This window comes from Tenrec ecaudatus, chromosome 3, assembly GCF_050624435.1.
Source record: "Tenrec ecaudatus isolate mTenEca1 chromosome 3, mTenEca1.hap1, whole genome shotgun sequence".
NCBI classification, from domain to species: domain Eukaryota; kingdom Metazoa; phylum Chordata; class Mammalia; order Afrosoricida; family Tenrecidae; genus Tenrec; species Tenrec ecaudatus.
In genome coordinates, this window is record NC_134532.1 from 90,288,558 (window position 1) to 90,310,311 (window position 21,754).

The 21,754-nt window shown below is 36.8% G+C and overlaps 1 protein-coding gene across 1 annotated transcript in view; it reads right to left on the minus strand.

Moving 5' to 3' along the window:
* Positions 1-2,095: 2,095 nt before the first annotated feature.
* The window catches only part of PLK4 (polo like kinase 4), a 28,907-nt gene continuing 9,248 nt past the window's right edge, over positions 2,096-21,754 (minus strand). Inside the window, exons 5-16 of the mRNA XM_075543819.1 lie at positions 20,655-21,675; positions 20,114-20,214; positions 17,497-17,858; positions 14,064-14,168; positions 13,595-13,697; positions 12,548-12,697; positions 11,149-11,282; positions 10,972-11,063; positions 10,714-10,840; positions 8,195-8,335; positions 4,256-4,362; positions 2,096-2,668 (exon numbers count right to left, since the gene is read on the minus strand). Of these exons, the coding sequence (XP_075399934.1) occupies positions 2,566-2,668; positions 4,256-4,362; positions 8,195-8,335; positions 10,714-10,840; positions 10,972-11,063; positions 11,149-11,282; positions 12,548-12,697; positions 13,595-13,697; positions 14,064-14,168; positions 17,497-17,858; positions 20,114-20,214; positions 20,655-21,675 (2,546 nt within the window). The 3' untranslated portion in view covers positions 2,096-2,565. The remainder of the gene's footprint in view (positions 2,669-4,255; positions 4,363-8,194; positions 8,336-10,713; positions 10,841-10,971; positions 11,064-11,148; positions 11,283-12,547; positions 12,698-13,594; positions 13,698-14,063; positions 14,169-17,496; positions 17,859-20,113; positions 20,215-20,654; positions 21,676-21,754) is intronic.

Consider the following 21,754-nt stretch of genomic DNA (forward strand, 5'->3'; position numbering starts at 1 on the left):
CTGGTCTCGCTTGGATCCACAAACACTACTCACGGAAGCAGCAGTCAACAGATCAAATGACGAGTTGCACTGGGTAACTCTGCTGCTTAAGAGCTTTGTGGAATGCTTAAAAGCAAGGATGCTAATTTAAGGACTGAGGTATGCCTGCATCAAGCATGTTATATCCAACTGCCTCATGTGCATGTAAAAGCTGGACATTGAAATGATGAGGGTAATGAATGTACAGATGTGCTTTACACAAATGTATGTATGGTGATAAGAGTTGTATGTTGTGATAAGAGTTCTATGAGCCCCTAATAAAACGTTTTTTTAAAAGTTGGACACTGAATAAGGAAGATGGAATAGATGCACTTGAATGGTGGTGCTGGTGAAGAATACTGACAGTACCATGGACTGCAAGATGGACAAACAGATCTGTTGTGGAAGAAGTACTGCCAGTGCTCCTGAGAGGCAAGGATGGCGAGACTTCATCTTACATACTTTGGAGAATGCGACACCAGTTAATCATGCTCGGTAAATTAAAGGAGGGCAGCAAAAGAGGGTCCTCGGCAACAATGGGCTCAAGTATAAGAGCAGTTGTGGGGATTGTGCAGGACCGGGCAGTCGTTTGTTCTGTTGTGCATAGGGTTACAACGTTGAACAACATGCTATTTATGAGACACCTGAACATAAAGATCTGAAGTTCAGAGATGACAGAATATGACCGTAGTTGTCAAAGTCTTCACATTTTAGCTGTTGTTTCTATTTTAAAGGGAAATTTTTAGTTCTGATCATATACAAGGCGGGGGCCTCAAAAGTTTATGGAAAAAATTCTATTTTCTAATTTTAATTCCATTTCTCCATGAACTTTCTGAAGCCTCCTAAATGTCCCCTAAACATTTTCTTTCCTAAATTGCATTAAAAACTAGTTGTCAGCTTAAGGTGAATAGAATTGTACTCCACAGGACTTCCAATGGGTCATTGTTCAGAGGGTGATCAACAGGCCTCTTTTCCCAGAACCCTGTGGGTGATCTTGAACCTCCCGTCTTCTGGCTAAGTTAGCAGCTGCATGTGTTGCAGCTTACATCACTAGGCATGCCAAAGTTGGATGACCGTTATGTTATTCGAAGAGGTGTATCAAATAACTTCCAAAGTTACAATTTAGGCTACAATCAACACTACCTGAGAATGTTCTGCATCTTTGTGGACACTATTTTATTAGCAAATAAAGGAAAACTATTCTGTTTCAGTTTTGCATTTCCCCAACTAGTTCTGAGATTGAACATAATTTCCTTTTTATTGACCATACAAAAATTCCTCTGTTAATTGCCTATTCATAGGCTTTATGCACCAGGGGCCCGCAACCTTTTTAAACAGGGGGCTAGTTCACTATCCCTCAGACCGTCGGACTGCCGGACAACAGTTTTAAAAAAAAGTATAAACAAATTCCTATGCATACTTCACATATCTTATTTTGAAGAAAAAAAGCCAAATGGGCAAAAACATCCAGCAGGCCGAATAAATGTCCTCAGCGGGGCACATGTGGCCGCAGGTCATAGTTTGAGGACTCCTGAATGCATTTTCTACATTTTTTTGCCTCTTTTAGGATTAATATCAATTCTGACATTTAGGCGACCAAATAATTATTTTAATTTGACTGTCTTTGGTAAACTTCCAAACAGTGTTCAATTGGGACACTGAGTATTCTTGTCTACCTAAGTCACAGCTTCAATATCCCCGCTCTCTTAAGAATTGGCAGGACATAGTCTTTAACAGATTTAAGTAGCTTCATTCTATTCAATTTTACTTAAGAATTTTTTTATTAGGAACAATTACCCTATTATCAGATAATGATTTTTGATGCTAATTATCCGTGCATACATCAGTCAATATGTACATTTCTAGAAAAGGATAGAAAAACAATATATATCTATATTTATCATTTACAAAATTAATTTTTAAATGAATAGAGCCTCCTATATATAAAGGCAATAATATATAGTTGAGTTCATTAATAACTTTAGAAAGGGATTAATTAAATAAGTCAAAAGATAAAGTAACTTATCACTGCATTTATTATTTTTTATAAAATGCATTTGCAGAAATGTTTCATCAGAAACTGGTGCTACAAAAATAAATATAAAACAAATATACATTTTTACATATGTTAACTTGTAACATAAATACATATTTTATTTACATGTTTAAAATGGAAAAACACTCCAGCAAGTTTTGATCATGATTCTTAGTATGTCTAAAATATAGGGAAAAAATAAAAAAACTATAAACATCACACATTATTTGTGATTTTGCATTTAGGAGATTGTTCAATACAAATATATGAACAGAATAAGTTTGGGGGAAGTTCTAAGAGCAAAGTTAGGTTCCCAATTTATTTTTATCTGTGACTAGTATATTTTATAAGTGACTCAACGTTTCATTCTGTTTTGTTGTGATTTGAATAACTTAGTACAGATTAAAAATCTCTTTAGTAGAAAGGCTTTCTGAAAAAAATTAAATAAAAAGTCAATTTACTTGAAAGCCAACAACGTTATTTATTAAGCTTATATATCTAAGGAGATTTAATTAATGAAAACTAGGAGTTGGATTAGAAAACATCAAAAGAATGGAAGATAGACACTGTAATTTCTGCTTGATGTATTCTGGTAATTTGTCATTTTCTCCATACCTAAGTGAAGCAAAAAGAATATCATTAGAAACTTAATCACTTGGTTCAAATGAGTACCAGAAATTCCACATACGTTTTAGTGATTCCTCAGTGACAAGAGATTCTACAGAAAACTCTTACAGAGTCACTAGACTAGCTATCTACATCAAATGAAGCTTGCAGAATCTACCAAGGGAATGCGCCTCCCGGGAATAACCTGGTTACCAGATTGAAAGACATGTACAGAGTACAGTAGATTAAAATGATCACTCTGCCTTGAATGGTTAAAACAGTGTCAGTGATCGCCCTTTGGATATACTTTCAGCTTGATCTGTTTTTGTTTTTCATTCTTTTTTCCAGATTGGGGCTTATCTGTGCTGTATTTTGTTATTGTTGGTAGTGTTCTTGACTCTATATAAATTTATCTTTTTATGTTTCTTGGTTATATGAACCCAGGCTTGGTAAATCTATAGAAACAATAACTAGAATAAGCATTCATGAGGGGTACAGCAGGGGAAGAAGTGAGTAATGGGGAGCTGATATCAAGGAGTACAAGGAAGAAAATATTTTGAAAATGATTGTGGTAGAGATTGTACAACACAGATATGACCAACCTACTGAATGGTATGATATCTGGATTATGTTCTAATAAAATGATCTGAGGGAAAAAGTTAAGCATACTGATTGTTTCCTCTTAAAATAGACCAATATCTAGAGATATTTAAATAATAAATAAAAATTATATCCAAAAACTTGAACTGGATTTATCATTTTTAAATAAAGCTAAAATTTAGACTACTCTTTAAGATCAAAGGCCCTAATTCTAACTAAAATACTAATCTAATCACATTGTAAATATATATATATTAAAATGTCATTAATTTTCAAATAATATCATGTAAAATTTGAATATATATCCTGGAAGCACAAGCTCTACTCCTTTTATGTTTGTATCCGTCCACATTCTGGAGCATTTGAAAGAGCTTTGAACAAAGCCTCTCACTAGCAGAGTAGTTTTTAAATAATGGCACTGCAAGAGAGACACATTTAACAACAAAAACAAAATGTCTAGAAACCCTCACCTTCTATTTACCAACTATTTCCTCTATAACACCCACTCCTCATGAAGCCGCATGTTTGTACTGTAACACCCACTCCTCATGAAGCCGCATGTTTGTCCTGGTGTTCTTAGTATTCTACTTCTCTTCCATGGACCGACATGTGGAAACCGCATTTTTAACACTGTGCCTGGCACATATTTTAATATCAAATGCATACAAACATTAATTATTTTATATTAGACCATGGGACACAGTCTTCCATTGGAAAAATAACTAGTTTTTCCCTTAAAAGGCAGATTCCTTATTTCTATATTCTTTTAAATAAACCTTTTAGATTTTAGAAGTCTACTATTTCTAAAAGGGGGTCAAATCACCAACCTAGTTATTAAGCTATGGAATAATAATTTTACAGAAAACCAAGACACATGTGGAGTGAATGAGCCATACCACTTGCTCTAAACCAATACAATCAAAATACACACTGAAAGACCACATAACATATGACTCCTAACAAAGAATTACACTTCACTAACATTTATGAACATACCTAGTTGTTTGACCATTTGGTGATGTGTAACTGATGGAAGACACTCCTGCCTGCACGACCAACTGGGATCCATCATTAAATTGAACCCACACAGCTCCACTAGTTAACTAAAAAGAGAGTAAGCATGAAAAACTAAGAGGTAGTAGAGAATTTCAGCTTCCTAAAAAGTACTTTTTAAAACAAATTTGCAAAAGTAGAAAAACACCTCCCTAGTAACTTCAAATTTCGGGCTGTAATGATAGTCGTGTTGAGGATACTCATTTCTTTTAAAGGTTACTCATGTCATAGGTAGGGCACTATAATATTAAAAATACAAATCCTGTTTACCATTAACTTCATTAAGATATCTATCTAGTCACTTTCTCAGTTTTCAGAGGGTATTTCAAGCCAAGAAGCGATCGAGGAAATCATAGCAACACTTTGTCACAGACATCTTAGCTTTGGAAACTGGCTCCCATAACTTTACTATTTAGAATGTGTCATTCCAAATAAGGTGGTATATACTAAAGTAGAAAAGAGACAGGCTCCACAGTCATCACACTCAAATGTACACTTCTACCAATTTCAAGAGTGCAAAATCACGTACGACGGTTTGTCCGTGTTGCATGTAGTAGACTGGGGGGCAGGTGTGATCATGGAAGCTCTGCCAGTGGTATTTCAGATACCAGCAGGCCAATCATCATGGTCTCCCAGTTTCCTGTGTGTATATTCATAGTGCTTATTGTCATATTGTGTACAGTCCACATTCTGATTAATGGATGTTTGTACCTGTCCACCATGGGAACTTTCCAGCAGAGCTTCCAGACTAAGACAGACAGAGAAGACCTTTTAGTGTACGTCTGAAAATACTGGCTACTGAAACCCCGAGAGCAGCATGGAACACTGAGACAGTGTTGAAAGATGAGTCCTGAGGTGGCAAGGCACTCAACAGATGACTGAGAAAGTGCCGCCTCTTCAGCCAGAGTCAACACTGATGCCACTGATGGAGGAAGGCTTTGGTGATCTTTATTTGAGGATGCGCGATACTCAGCACAAGTTGGAATGTGGAGTGCAAGAATATTGGAAGTTGTCAAACATGAAAATTTATAAGATCAGTAATCTAGGAACAAGTGAGCAGAAATGACAGCCAAAGACCCTCTGAAACGCAACACTCCTGGGAATGAGGAACACAATGACAGCACATCCATCATAAAAAGAATATGAGCATTTCAAGAAGTCTCCTGAAGTACAAGAACTGTGACAGGACATCTATATACATTCAAGGAAATTCAGTTATCTGTCAATCAAATTTACACACCAATCACTAAGGCTGATGATAAAGAAATTGAAGAATTCTACCAACTTCTTCAGTCTGAAATCTATCAAACATGAAATCAAAATGCACTGATAATTATCATTGATTAAAACATGAATGTTGGAAACAAAAAGGACTGGTAGCTGGAATATAAGGACTTTAAGATATCTTTATTTAAAGCTAAAGACTGTTTAAAGCTAAAGACTGCAAGACTAAATTTTACAAGACCAACAATTTCTTCATTGCAAACACCTTTTCTCAATATAAAAGGCAAGCTACACGTGTGAACTTCACCAGAAGGAACACCGAGGAATCAAACTTTGGAAGAAACAACAGAGAAGCTCAGTGTGAATGACCAAGACAAGGCCAGGTGCCTACTTTGAAACAGATTATCAACTGTTCATATACATGTTCAGTTGAAGCTCAAGATTATTAAAACAAGTCCATGAGCGCTAACACACATCTCTGCACATATCCCATCTGAATTTAGAGACTACTTCAAGAACAGATTTGATACAATGAACACTACTGAACAAAGACATAATGGGTTGTGGGATGACATCAGGAATACCATATACAAAAAAAGCAAAAAGGCCATTAAAAAGGCAGAAATGAAAGCTAGGCCAAAGTGGATGTCAGAGAATCTGAAACTTGCTCTTGAATGCAGAGCAGTTACAGCTAATGGAAAAAATGATGACGACAAAGAGCTGAACAAAAAATCTCAGAGGCAGCTTAAGATGACAAAGTAAAGCATTATAAAGAAATGTACAAAGACCTGGAGTTAGAAAATCAAAAGTGAAGAACACTCTCATTATATTTCAAACTAAAATAACTGCAGAGAAAATTCAAGCTTTGAGTCATAATAATTACTGAAGAACTGAAGAATGTTGTGGGGAAAATATTAAATGATACAGGAAACATTAAAAAAAAAGATGGAAGGATGAAATAATACCAAGGGCTCAAGTAGAAAGAAAATGTTTTTAAACTGATGGCAACAGTTGTAAAAATGTGCTTGACACAATGGATGGATGTATGGATTGTGATAAGAGCTGTATGAGCCACCAATAAAATGATTTTAAAAATATAGAAGGAAAATGCTTTGAAATGGATTGTGGTAGCAACTGTACAATAGTGCTCGATGTGACTGAACTATGGAATGATATATCTGGATTATCTCTGAATAAAATGGTTTGGGAAAGAAAGATGGAATACAGTCACTCTGCCAAAAATAACTGATCAATGTTCAACCATTTCAAGAAGTAACGTATGATTAAGGACTGATGGTACTGAAGGAAGATGTTTCTGAGCTACACTGAAGGAACTGGCAAAAAACCAAGGCTTCAGGATCAAAAAGCAAAGATCCAAATTTCCATCCATTCCAAAAAAAAGGGAGTTTAATAAAATGCAGATGTTGATATCAATGCTAGTAAAATGGTAAAGATAACTGAAACAGTACACTGATAAGAAACTACTGAAATTTCAAGGCAGATTCAGAAGTAAAGGCAGAATGTTCCTTAGAAGAATGTACTCTGGACATTTCATTAGGAGAACTGAGTCCCTGGAAGATTACTGTGCTTGGTAAAGGCCCTTCAAGGAGTGGAATGGCAGGCTGGCCGGCAGTGGCCTTGCTCAGGGTGGGGCAGTGCTCATTCCGCAGCACAGAGGGCAGTATGACTCGGAACGGACGTGTAACACTTAACAGGATTACTCTCAAGTCAATTGATCATTATGAGACCTAATAGCCTTATCTCCAACAGAAAATACCTTCAACTTCACTGTTATCTTGGGGTGTAAATGAGACTATATGAAAAACATGGCAAATATTAACATCTAAACAAACGTTTAAGGTTGAAAATTGTTGTGGCCTTAACTTACATATATATATATATATATACACACACACACACAAATGCTTTCCTGCCAAAAACATGCTCCTGACATCACTTTGCATTCTTTTTCATTAGCCGTTATTATGACTTCAAAATAAAAAGGGTGAATGTGGGCACATATAAGCCCTATCAAAAAGCCCAGGGGGCACAGTTATGTGCTGTTACTAGCCAAAGGTAGAGGAAAACGTGGCAGTCTGCTTCTGTATAAAGATTACACCTTTGGATATAAAAATAATAATTTATGATTTCTCAAGGGGTCACCAGGGGGATAGGGAGGGGGAAAAAAAGAGCCAATGCCAAGGGCTCAAATAGAAATTAAAGGTTTCACCCGATTGGCTTGGAAAAAAAAAATTAAAGGTTTAGAAAATAATTATGGCAACATATGTACAAATATGCTTGATACAATGCTGTATGAAATGTTATACGAGCTGTAAGAGATCCCAACATAATAATCTTTTAATGAAAAAAAGATTCCACCTTTGGAAATCTTGCTGGGCAGTATTCCTCTGTCCTACATGGTCGGTGTGAGTTGAAAGTGACTGTAATAATGGGATTGGTTTTGTCAGGGACGTTTTATCAATTTGTTATTATCAATATCCAGAATTTTTCAAGCATGTAAAAAATAATACATTACAAGGCTTACTGATATAAGCAATTTTAACAATGGTGTAAACAACAATTTTTGTAATTATCGAATTACTATGGAAACCAAAACAAATTCAAACAGAAAAATGAATTTTTCTAGGAACTTCTCACCTGTGTAGCCCAACCAACATTTTTCACAAAAACAGATTTCAAAAGCTGTGCTGATTTGGGAAGACAATGCTTTAAACTAGAAGAAGAGATGGTTGTTCCAGAAGCTGCAGCTGTAAGGTCACGTTCTTCATTATTAGCCTTCTACAAACAGTAAAGGACAGGAAGACATTACTCCTCAACAGCAAAAAACAAGCAAACAAACAATTTCAACAAAAACAAGAACATTTTTAATTTAAAAATATTTTAAATATTTATTTTTTTAAATTAGAATTGAAAATTTTAAGCTAACAGCTTGTGTGATCCAAAAATGACAAGTACAAAATTCAAATATGACAAAGGAAAAAGTATCAGAGGTACAATTGTGAACACCCAATTTGTGGAAGGTTGTGGAGGACAGTGGGTGCCCCAAACCAATCTGCAGGTATCTAGTCAGAGGAAGCCTCTGGCAGATCCCATCTAGTCACAGGCAAAGTCTGGAACAGCCTTACTGTCTAACACAGGATCACTGTCCTCCTGATGAGGCTGGATCAAACTTGATACTTGGCCAGTTGACCCCTCTACACCCACCCTGAATTTGTTCTAGGTGCAAGGATCTCTTGCTTGATCCTGGCTTTTTGGATATTGATGCAGGTCTTTTCTTTCCTGCTCCTTGTGGTATATCTTTATATTGCTATGGTTTTGTCCTTACCACTTCATTTAGTTCTTGTTCTTTATGAAGCACGGAAGGAGTGGATGCATAGGGCTAATAATTGATGCAAGCATTTGGAGGGGATGTAAGGTGGACAGTGGGGAGATGGGGAGGGTGAGGGAACATTGGAAGTAAACAGTGAAGGTGGGAGGGGGGAGCACTAGAACTGAATATGATTACACAGCTCATTTTAGGTGATTTAGTCAACAGGGAGAACAAAGAAAGAAAACGCTCTGAAATTGCTTGTGTTATAATATGTACAATTCTTCTTGACATGATGGAATGATTGAATTGTGTGATGTGGATTATGTGACAAAACTGAATAAAAGGAAAAAGATTTAAGATAAAAAAGATATTTAACCATGGATAGAGGGCTAAGAAAAGAAGAGGGCTACAAACAGGAAACATGGACAGGAAGACGTGATGGCACATATTAGGGATGGAAATGGATCAGCTGAAATAAGTATGTATAAACTATTAATTATAAAACTCATGAGCTGCTGTCAACCTTCAGCTTAATAAAAGAAAAAGCTTAAACATGGCTCAAGAAGAAGGCAAATGTTTTGAGAATGGTGATGGCAACAAATATACATGTTCTTGACACAATGGATATATGTATGGATTGTGATAAGAATAGTACAAGCTCCCAATAAAAAGATTTTTTTAAAAAGCTTAAAATAATAGCCATCACTATCGTGAATTTACTAAGTAAAAATACGCTTATTTAATCATGTGCCTACAATTAAATTCAGGAAATGTATGATGTTTACCAGTAAAAACAATATACTTATGATTATATTTAGCTTTGTGCCCTAGGGGTTGGGCTGGGTCTCAGGGAAGCAACACTTGAGCTGAGATTTGAACATCTACCCTGAGATCAGAACAGTCAGATGATGCCTGGGTACCACTACTGATCATCTGATCAGGGCCACAACACATGGGTCCTGACAGAACAGGAAAAAATGCAGAACAAAATCCAGATTCTAAACAAGTTTGGACTCACTACTGAGACTAGAAGACTCCCTAAAACACCCTCTACACCTTTAACTAAAACAAACTCAAGGTCATATTTTAGCAAAATAACAGAAGCACACAGAAAACTTTCCATTATTACTCATGAATCGGATTCTCGATTAAAAAATGTAGGCCGCGACCCTTGTGAGGGTCCAACGACCCTTTCACAGGGGTTGCCCAATTAGTAACAGTAGCAAAATTATAGTTCTGAAGTAGCAACAAAAATCATGTTCTGGTTTGGAGGTCACCACCACCCGAGGAACTGTGTTCAAGGGATGCGGCATTAGGAAGGGTGAGAGCCGCCGATATATATGAAACCAAAGGCCATCAAATTATTCTAAAGCAAAGGTGAGAAGATCATGGGCAGGGCAAATAGAGCACCGGACACGGAATAACTAGGAAGCAATTAAAGAAAATGTTGACATATTGTGGAAAATGTTTTAATTTAAGAGCAATGAACAATTTACATAAAAACTGCCAAATGGAAATCTAAGATGTACATCTTATTTGAAAACATAATAAACTATTATTAAAAAACAGAAAGCAAATCTGATTTATGAGAGAGAATTAGCTATATGAAGTTATGGAGCCAAGGAAAAGAGTTGCAAGACAAGCCCATAGGGTATGAAAAGGCAGTCTGGCTTGTTCAAAGAACTTCAAGATGGTCATGGAGATACAAGCAGCCAAAATGCGAGGTAAAGTGACCAGGTGGAAGCAGAAAATTAAGTGGGGAAAGGTTTAAGTAGTTTAAATTTCCACTGAAGGGCATTAGGAAACTATTGCCAGTTTGAAGTCAAAGTTTCATGAATTTACTTACCGAAGGGTTAAGCACTGGCGCCTGGTTGACAGAAGTAGCACTATGCATCCTCATTGCCTCTCTCATTGAGTAATTTGGATCCACAGGAGGTGATAGGGACTTAGGTGAACTGGTACTTCCAGGTTTTCTGAAAGAGAAAGGCATGTTAAAATGAAATATGTTCCCTTAAAGTTTTCAATTCACAGAAAACAAAAGACTTGTTACAAAGAAAATATTAAACTGCTTAAAAAAATTCTATAAAACATTTGAAATATTTACCTTCCTATAATTATTGGGAAAAAGGGAGCACTTCCATTTTTCCTTTCCTCTTCAGAAATTACAGATTCCAATGCTAAACAAACACGGTGGCTCTGTTTCAAGAGAGAAGTACTTTCCATCATGCCATTTATAATCACTACTAATTTGAATAAAAATATATTCCATGTAGATACACACCTCATTGGCATGGTCCAAATACCCTGTCATTTCCTCTTTCAAGCTACTAACTTCTCTTTCGCCTTTCAAGGTGTAAGATTTCCCAGTCTTCTCAATCGCATGAATTAAATCTTCTGTTTTGTGTATTTTGGCTCCTAAAGCACACAGAAAACTTCCCTTTTATTATTTCTTTTAAAAGTCCTATATTCGACCCTAACCCTAACCCTAAGCACCCTAACCCTAACCCTACCTCTAACCCTAACCCTAACCACCCTAACCCTAACCCTAACCACCCTAACCCTAACCCTAACCCTAACCACCCTAACCCTAACCCTAACCCCTCTAACCCTAACCCTAACCACCCTAACCCTAACTCTAACCCTAACCCCCACCCTAACCCCCCTAACCGTAACCCTAACCCTAACCCCCACAATAACCTCCCTAACCCTAACCCTAACCCTCACCCTAACCCCCCTAACCCCCTAACACTAACCCTAAACCTCACCCCCCTAACCCTAACCCCCACCCCCCTAACCCTAACCCTAACACCCACCCCCCTAAAAAAAAAAAAAAAAAAAAGTCCTATATTCACATTCTTTACCAAGCATTACATTACGACACATCTATGAAAACACTACACTCATTATCACGTCCATCAAGTTGGCTCCCATTCGCAGAGACACTAAGTAGGGCTTCAGAGAAGCAGGCAACCCATTCTAGGAGCAGGCCAGCCCCTCGCTCTTCTGTGGAGCAGCTGGCGGGCTGTACTACTGACCTTGCTGCTGGCAGACTAATTCATGCCTAGGCTGGAGTGCCGCCAGAGCTGCTTGTACAGTATTGACTGACCATTAACAGAATGAGGTTCTCAAAGGATTTAATATATATAAGCCATCCTTTTTCCCCCTACATATTTATGGCTTAAGCCTGATAACTTTTTATGCCATTAAAAAAAAGGAACTGCTGTGATACAAAAACATAGTTGAAGAATAGCTACAATGTGTACTGTGGGTTCCAAGACACAGGGAGCTTTACAGATTAAAAAGCTAGTCATCTTTATGAAATATATTTAGAAAATAAGATTCTCTGTGGTGCAAGCTGGCCTTTCCCCATTTTTATAATCCTCATATTTTGACATGTGTTCATTTGAGTTCCAAACAGGAAACAGGATTTAATTATTTCATGTTATTTTTAACTCTCAATCTGATGCCATGAAACTGAAGTCAAACTGAAAAGAGGAATGATACACACAGTGTACATTAAGTTGTTTTCAGGAAGGGATAGATAAAAATTTTAATCAACCGAATTTGGTAAACAGCACTCTATACCATATAATTACTATGTACCGCTATGTATGTGTGTGTACACACACACACACTCTCTCTCTCTCTCTCTCTCTCTCCCATCCCTCGATGGAACTTACCATCATAAAACCACACTTCAAAATCAGCACCAGGGGAATTCTCCATCAAAATACATTTCGCATATTTCGTAAAATAGGTGATTTTGGGAGTTTTAGATCTTACAAGCTGAACAAATCTTGAAGCATATTGATATTTTTTCCAGTACTTTTCTAGAGGGATACATGCAAAACTATATATAAGATATTGTTGAGTTGTCATACATTCCATAAATATACTTTTAATATTTATTTCTACTTGTCCCTAAACATTAAGTTGATAAGTTTATAATCCCATTATAGAACAAAATGTCAATAAACCTAAGTTTATAAATTTCAAGGAAAAATGAAGGCACCATAAGAAAGTTCCCAAAGAAATATGTTACTAAATCTATTCAATGACTAGTATGATTTTTAAAAATTTTTCTTTTGAAATCACTGATTCCAGATTTTAATTTAAGGTAATGATTCTAGGAAAGTTTTTAATACTTCTTTCCTGAAAATGTATCTACTTTTTCAAAACCAACTGACTTCTAAGAAAGTTGCTCATTTTAATGTTGGTAAAGTATGGAGCTATAGTCCTGATACACAAAAACAAATTTTGCTGGTGTCTGTAACAATGATCATTTGGAGTATTTAACATTATTATACAACAGATTTGATTTCTTAATGGGATTAGATTACATACTGTTTTTAAAAAGGCTTATAATTTACCTGTAAGGTCTCATTGCTCAGTACTTCCTCAATCCCTAAGACCTATAAACCTGAGGTAGGAGTCAAATTTGGCTAACCAGAATATAAATTAAAATGATCATTTAGGTAGCACAGTGACTATTCCAACTAAACAAGTACGTAAATGATATCTGTGCTATATGGTTAAGCTAATCTTACTAACTAAATAAACATTGAAAACGTGATTAATAAAGCATATCACATCTCACCAACTATAAAATACCTGAACATGATCAGCAACCTGAATGAAGTAAAAATATTCAGAGCCTATCATATTCACATATGATGTAAATAAAAATCTAAAAAGAGATAAATTTATTCCGTAGAAAAGTTCCATACCTGGCAAGTTGTCAAAACTGTACCTACTGATGTTGTCAGTAAGTGAGGGCGGTCTATCAGCAAGAGGAAAACCTCTTCCATCGGGTGGATAATAAATAGTGATCTGGCCCCAAAAAAGAACTCTAATTATATAATGCTAAATTAGAACACATGTTATTATTAAATATTACAAACTTACATGTAATATTGATTATTATTTTATTGAAAACTGTGGATTATCCTTAAAAGTAACAAGTTTAGTCACTTTAAACAAAAGCCCAAAATTTAGATTGACATTTATTACCGGTTTTTATTTTTATAAAGCTGCATTAATTTACATGCTATTTCAGAGTCTGAATTCTAAAGACAGTATTATTTTAGGAAGCCAATTTTTAAAACTTAAAAAAAAAAGTCACCGTAGAACGAATTATAGCGGTAAACATTTAGGTGATGATTGAATCTACAAGATAATAAAGTAAATCCACATTACCATATTCCCATCACTAGATATTTGAAGAACTTCTTTCACATATTCTTGAGATGCATACTCTTTTAGAAGCTCCACACATACTTCCTCTGAATCAAGTATGCTCACCTAAAAAACAAACAGCCATTAATAACAATTCTCTTGTTTACCAGAATATCTTATACTTTAAAAAGAAAAAAAAAGAGTACTTAACCATGGCAGGAATGAACTTAAAATAATCAAATATGTGCTTCACTAGGTGCAACAGCCTGGATCAGAGGTACATCTGAGTACAACTGGAGACCATAAGGCACAGAGATAAGAATGTATAATGAGGTGTGAAATGAAAACCAATGAGAAAAATGAAGCCAGAAGGTAGGGTGGGGATTAAGGACTTTGAAAAGACAATAGTCAGCTAAACAAAGACCTATTACTGACAGGGGGAAAAACGGCCAAACAGATGAAGACGGAATTTTTAAAAACACCACCATTCCCATTTCATACATGACATTTTAAAACTCTATTAGGAATATTCTTTTTAAAGTTTAATTTTCAGATGGAAAATTAGAATATATTCTTTATTTTGGAGACTAGTGTGAAACTATAGGGGTGGGGGAAGCAAAAGACATGAGAATAAGTCAGAAAGTATCACTCTGCGTTCTAGTTTACACAAGCATAGGTTTATTCCAAGTACACTTAAACATATCTCTGTGATGAGTGGCTGGCTGCAGACAAGTTCGCTCAGCAATACACTCATCTTAGTTTCCTCAGGGTGCCGTAAAAAATGTCAATCAGAACCATGGCTTTCGAGCGGATTTGCTGGGCCAGTTATACTTGAGGAGCGTCAGCTCTGCTTGTGGAGATAGTTTCCTTGGAATTCCAAAGCAGCAATTATGACAGATTTTCTTGAATAACAAGATGGATGATCACGGAGGTTGATGACAAAGAAATGTTAAGAAAATGGAGAACTGCACTGGTGGGAAAAGGCCAAGAACATGGCACTGAGGACTGTTTGCCCAGCATGACAAGCACCTATTCATTCTGTAAGCACTGTCGTAAGGGAATTTCATTGGGGAACCTTATCCCATCCTCGACAGCAGTGGTTCTCAACCTGTGGGTCATGACCCTTTTGGGGGTAAACGACCCACAGGGGTCGCCTGATTCAAAACAGTAACAAAATTATAGCTATGAAGGAGTAATGAAAATTTTCTGGTTGGGTGGTCACAACATGAGGAACTGTATTAAAAGGTTGCGACATTAGGAAGGTTGAGAACCACTGCCCTACAGCCTTGACCTTGTCCACTCAGACCTCTTTTTGTTCCCAAAACACATAATACATTTGAGTCCCTCAAGAAATGTCACATTGCCATTTGACGGTATAAATCAGAGCATAGCATTCTTTAGGAGTTAGAGAAATAGACACACTGCCTTCAGATACGTGAAGACTTAGATGGCCAGGGTCGCAACAATGGCAGACACAACTTTCCTCTAGTTCCTGAATGCTTCACCCCCCACCTCACTATCATGACCCCAATTCTACCTAACAAGTCTGGCTAGACCAGAGGATGTGCCCTGGTACAGATAGGAACTGGAAACACAGGGAATCCAGAGCAGATGAACCCTTCAGGACCAGTGGTGAGAGTGCCGGTACCAGGAGGGTGGGTTGGAAAGGGGGAACCGATTACAGGGATCTACATGTGACCTCCTCCCTGGGGGATGGACAACAGAAAAGTGGGTGAAGGGAGACTTCAGACAGCATAAGATATGACAAAATAGTAAATTTATAAATTATCAAGGGTTCATGAGGGAGCAGGGAAGGAAGGGGGGAAAATGAGGAGCTGATGCCAGGGGCTTAAGTGGAGAGCAAATATTTTTGAGAATGATGAGGGCAATGAGGAAAATGAGCTGATCTGAGTATCAAGGGCTCAAGTAGAAAGAAAATGTTTTGAAAATGTTGGTAACATGTACAGAAGTTCTTGACACAATGAAATGCATGTATGGATTGTGATAAAAGCTGTATGAGCCCCCAATAAAATGATTTTTTAAAAAGACTTAGATGGCATATGTCAAGAAACAAAAGGTTCATACAGGGTGTTTTTTTTGTTTGTTTGTTTGTTTTTTTCATACAGGGTGTTTTTGTTTAATAAAGATTTCTATGTACTTGACCCAAGCCAGGGTCTTTGTGAGTCTCCTTATATGCACATGTGAGAGCTGGGTAATGAATAAGGACAAACTGCTGAATGTGAATCATGGTGCTAGTGAAGAATATCACGCTACCAGGGACTGCCAGGGATCAAACACCTCGGGGAAGACGTGCAGCCAGAGTGCTCTTTAGAAGTGAGGAAGTGAGACCCGGCCTCACACCCTTTGGACATGTTATCAGAGAGACCAGTCGCTGGAAAAAGTGCACCACGCTCAGTGAAGTTTGATCAGTGACAAAAGGGAACGCTCATGAGAGACTATACAGTAGATACAAAGTGGGTTCACATACAGCGAGACTTGTGACGATGGTACAGACAGATCCAGGTCAAGGGGTGAGTTGGAATCAATTCGATGACACCTAATACGTTAAACGCACAACTTTTTAACTTATTTTCATATTAGATACTAATTTGGTGATCACAATTACAAATAGAATATTTAACAGGATAGCCACTATTAGTTGAATATTTATTTGTTGCTATCAATAATTTAAAACATCGTATCAACTTACATTCTTAAACTCGTCAGAAGGAGCCCTAGTATTATAGTAGCGAACCCACCAACCACTCTTGAGAAAATGAAGCAGTCGGCTTCCATAAAGACTCACGACCTTGGAAACCCCAGGACGCACTCTTAAAAAGTTGTAGAGTGGAAATCAAGGTGACAAAAAAAGTGCATACTGTAGTCAAAGGGAAACAAGAGCTACTTGCTATCTACCCAATCCTTTTACCCCCTTTTCGGTGAGTTTCTCATGCACACCCCAAAGGCGAGGGACACTATAAAACTCCAAACTCACAGCCAGAAAGTCAATTCTGACTCATCATGACCCTACAGAGCAGTGATTCTTAACCATCCTAATGCTGCGATCCGTTATTACAGTTCCGCATGTTGTGGTGACCCTCCAACCATAAAATTATTTTTGTTGCTACTTCATAACTGCAATTTTGCTGTGATGAATCGAGCAACCCATGAAAGGGTTGTTCAACCCCCAAAGGGGTCGTGACCCACAGGTTGAGAACCACTGCTATAGAGCAAGGGAGAACTGCACCATGGGTCTCTGAGACTAACTCTTTACAAGAATAGAAAGCTTCTAAGGAGTGAATTGTGGTTTTGAACTGCTGACCTCATAATTAGCAGCCCAACACTAACCACTATGTCACCAGCATATTATCAGGGATTTAAAAACACTATGGACAATACTGAAACAAGAAATTCTAGAGAAAAATGCCACATAGTAACTTAATAACAGACATACCACAGCCTTTTTGGTTTTCTGTCTGATTGGTTTTAATCTGTGAGCAGTCAGAGGAGAGGTAGTGCTTCGTAATGTATAACCTGATGGTGACTCCATCACCCTAGTCTTGCTTTGTTCCGGAAGAGGGTCATAACCAAAGACAGATTTCTGTTGAATCATCTCAGGCGTACTCTGAAGTGCAGGCATGTATTTCATGGGATTCGGCTGTTTTACAGAATGTGCATTGTCCATAGCGTCAGGACTGGTTTTGGCTCTTCTATCATTCCAGGCATTTCTTGGTGTGTCCTTCTGGAAATCTGGATGGCCCTGGAAATCTCTGTTTGGGGTAATGCCGTGATGTTCAGTAGCTTCTCTTAAATGAGCTATAATATACATACAACAAAGCAATTTAGTGAATAATGAAAGAGCCAAGACCAAACAAAAAAGGGACATACTTACTGGGAGAACAGATATAATAGCTTTTTTTAAAAAGACAAAAAATACAATCTAATGAAAACAAACAAATCAAAAAACCTTTAGTAGGTTGACAGAATAATAAAATGGTGCGCCTAGTAGTGACATTTTAAGCCCACAGGTAGAAAGGACACCTTTACTACTCTTAAGTTTAAGACAGAACCCTATTACTATAAAATTATTTCTTCAATTTAATGAAAAACTAGTATCCCTCTGGTTACCTACTAATTCTAAAACAAGGAACAACTAACTACCAATGATCCAACAAAAACAAATTTGAAAAGAATTGAGAGGCAATTATTCTATACAGGAAAAGCAAGTAAATTTCTTAGGAAAGATGCTATTAAAAGCAAAAAGAAATAGGGTTGAATTATTAATATTAAATGTTATAAATGTACTGTCCCCACACAAAAATTCTTGTTAAAATCTAACCAAATGAATTTTACCAATTGTAGTTTCTATAATGTTGAGTTTACACATGAACATTTTAATTTTAAGTCCTTACCCTACAAGCAATTTTTCAAATGTTAAACTCTAGAAACTTATGTTGCAACTTTTCCCCCTTAAATGACCTTTTCTATTCCCATTATGACAAAAATATTTTATTATCAAATAATGTATTTTTAAGTTTTAGCAGGACTACCAGAAAATTATAGACAAAGTTATTTTTCTAGCTCAGATATCTCCACGTTATAAGGTGAGCTTATGTAGTAAATATAACAGAAGATTAAGAGCAAGATTAATTCTACAACAGTCTTATGGTTTAAAAAAAACAAACTTAATTTATCAACCTCAACTACCACATTTGAAAATATTAATTCCCTTTGGGGCTCCTGAAAATAATACACACACAAAAGAAGGAATTAACTCGAGATTATACAACAACTCTGCTTAAATTACAGCCATTATATCATCTTTGTCTGTGATGTGACATAATACTTAATAAAAAATGTTCTCCTCCTTTCCATATGCTTCTTTTTTACTCTCTCCCCTTTCCTTCATTATTTTCCAGCTCACCTTCTGTGACTGTCATGTCCATTAATGATGAATGCTTTAACTTCAAATTATATATATACATCCAATTACTTAGATGACAGCTGTTTAAAGATGTTTAGGTTTTAGCAGTGGTATACGTTAGCCTATGTGAAATCTAAGTAAACCTTCTTAATAAACCATAATGTCTGGATCCACTCCTACTTAAAAATAAGACCAAGTATCTTGCAATATTTTATAGGTACTGGTGATGGGTATTTATTACAAAGAGGATCGCAAGAGCACAGGAATGAAGAATAAACCCTGTCACAGACTTCTTGGTACCTAATAGCTGCGAAGCTTGGAAAAATTATGCTCTGTGTACTAACAGTTCCTCAACTGTAACAAATGGGAATATCTTCTACATTTTTGGTGAGAACGTACTAATACATTTAAAAGCACTATAAACAGTGGCTGTCTTATAGTAAACACTCAATGTCAATAGTGATTACAGCTATGCCAGTGGTTCTCAGCCTTCCTCAGGCTGCGACCTTTCATACAGGTCCTCATGGTGTAGTGACCCCAGCCATAACATTATTTCCATTACTACTTCATAACTGTAATTTTGCTACTGTTATGAATCAGGTGAGCCCTGTGAAAGGGTCGCTCGACCCTCGACCCTCAAAGAGGTCACGACCCACAGGTTGATAACCACTGATCTATAGTGTCACTTTATTATACTATATTTTATATTACTTTATTGAAAATACATTATGTTCTACTGGGAGGGTGGAGGGAGAGTGGGTTGAAAAGGGGGAACCGATTTTAAGGATCGACATATAACCTCCTTCCTGGGGGACGGACAATAGAAAAGTGGGTGAAGGGAAACGTTGGACAGTGTAAGATATGTCAAAATAATTATCAAGGGTTCATGACGGAAGGGGGAGCGGGGAGGAAGGGGGAAAAATGAGGAGTGGATACCAGGGGCTCAGGTGGAGAGCAAATGTTTTGAGAATGATGAGAGCAATGAATGTACAAATGTGCTTTACACAATTGATGCATGTATGGATTGTGATAAGAGTTGTATGAGCCCCTAATAAAATGATTTTTAAAAATACATTATGTTCTTTGTAATGCTTGTTAACTGTTCAAGTCATCAATTTTTCACTAAAACACTCCATCAAAAACTCACCATTAACTTGTAGATTTCCAAACCACTGCTGAACCACTTCAGTCTGAGATGTCTGGTCTGAAAATGGAAAGGGAGTTTTTCTTGGACCAAGATGATTGAAGCTAAATGTGTAAAAGAATAAAATCAAATCCCATAAGTAATTGAAAAATTATCTGGTAATTTTAAAAGTGAAAATAGATGGGGAGATTTCTCGTGATTTAAATATAACTGAACTGCCCAGAATACTTCTACAATTTATACTTAGATAGGCTCAGCTTTTCTCTATATGCATAAAAGGAAACAAAAAGTCTTTAGTATTAGATGTATACATTCATGAATATCTATACTTAATTTTAAGATAGATTTTTGACCCACAACTGAAAATCTCTGATTTTCCTCTTTAAAAAAATAACAATCATAATTGAGAATTACCCCAGGAAGATCTCAAGGTTTCAGAGAAAACGTATTCCTTACCCTAACAACTCCCCTACTTTCAATTAGATATAGCTTCACATTATGCTAATACTTGCCAAAAATTTAAATATTTTAAATATATTCTTACAGTGCTTGATCGTTGTCAGATCTTTCAAAAGATGCAGGACCATGAGATGCTTTTTCTTTCAAGAAGGGAAAGACATTGGCATTGCTGTTCATAGGCGAGACTCTCTCTTCATCTGCTCCCGATCTTTTAGACATTGCAAGCATTTCTGCTGAGTGACATCGCTCCATTGTACAGGTTTTTGCTCGAGATGGACCACTAGACGTGCCAGATCTGTCGGAGGAATGGGCTCTACGAAGGTATCGAGAATGTGGCCTTTCTTCTCTATCTTGCATTCCTCTTCCTCTTCCAATACTGGTGGTTTCTTGTTCTTGAGTTCCCCATTGGGTATAAAAACTACTTCCATCTCCCGAAGAGGAAAAATCACTTGAATTTTTATTCTTTGGAAATACAGTCATTTTATTTGGGAGTGGCTGACCAATCAAAAGTCTTCTCCTATCAAATAAACTACCACTTACGCTGGTACTGGAAGAAGCTGTCATGGCAGTAGAAATGGTGGCATGTCCACTATCAATGGAGTCTTCTACAGTTCCCAAGTCTTTGCTTTTTGTTGAAGAATTTCGGGACATAAAAGAATGGTCTAATACTGAAGACAGACTTAAACGATCTGCTGGATTTCTACGAAGTAACTGATGAATAAGGTCTCTGGCCTCTCTTGATAAAAAAGGTGGCACCTCATAATCTGCCAACACGACTTTATTTAGCGTATTCTTGACTGTATCGGTGTCAAAAGGTGGTCTCCCAATAAGTAATGTATAAAACATACAGCCCAAGGACCAAACATCAGATTCAAGTCCATGTGCACTTCGAGTTGCAATTTCTGGTGAAATGTAATTCGGAGTTCCACATAACGTATAATGCTTTTCCTGTGGCATTTTCAATTGAGTTGCCAAACCAAAATCCGCAATCTTGATGTTCATATTACGTGTAAGTAAGATGTTAGAAAGTGTAAGGTCCCGATGTAATATCCCATGAGAGTGAAGATACAACATTCCTGTGATGATCTGATGCATGAAGTGTCGAGCTGTCAGGACACAAAAAAAGAACACTTTAAAAATCCGGAAAATTCAAGATTTTGAATGCATTATGGTATCCAGGTATAT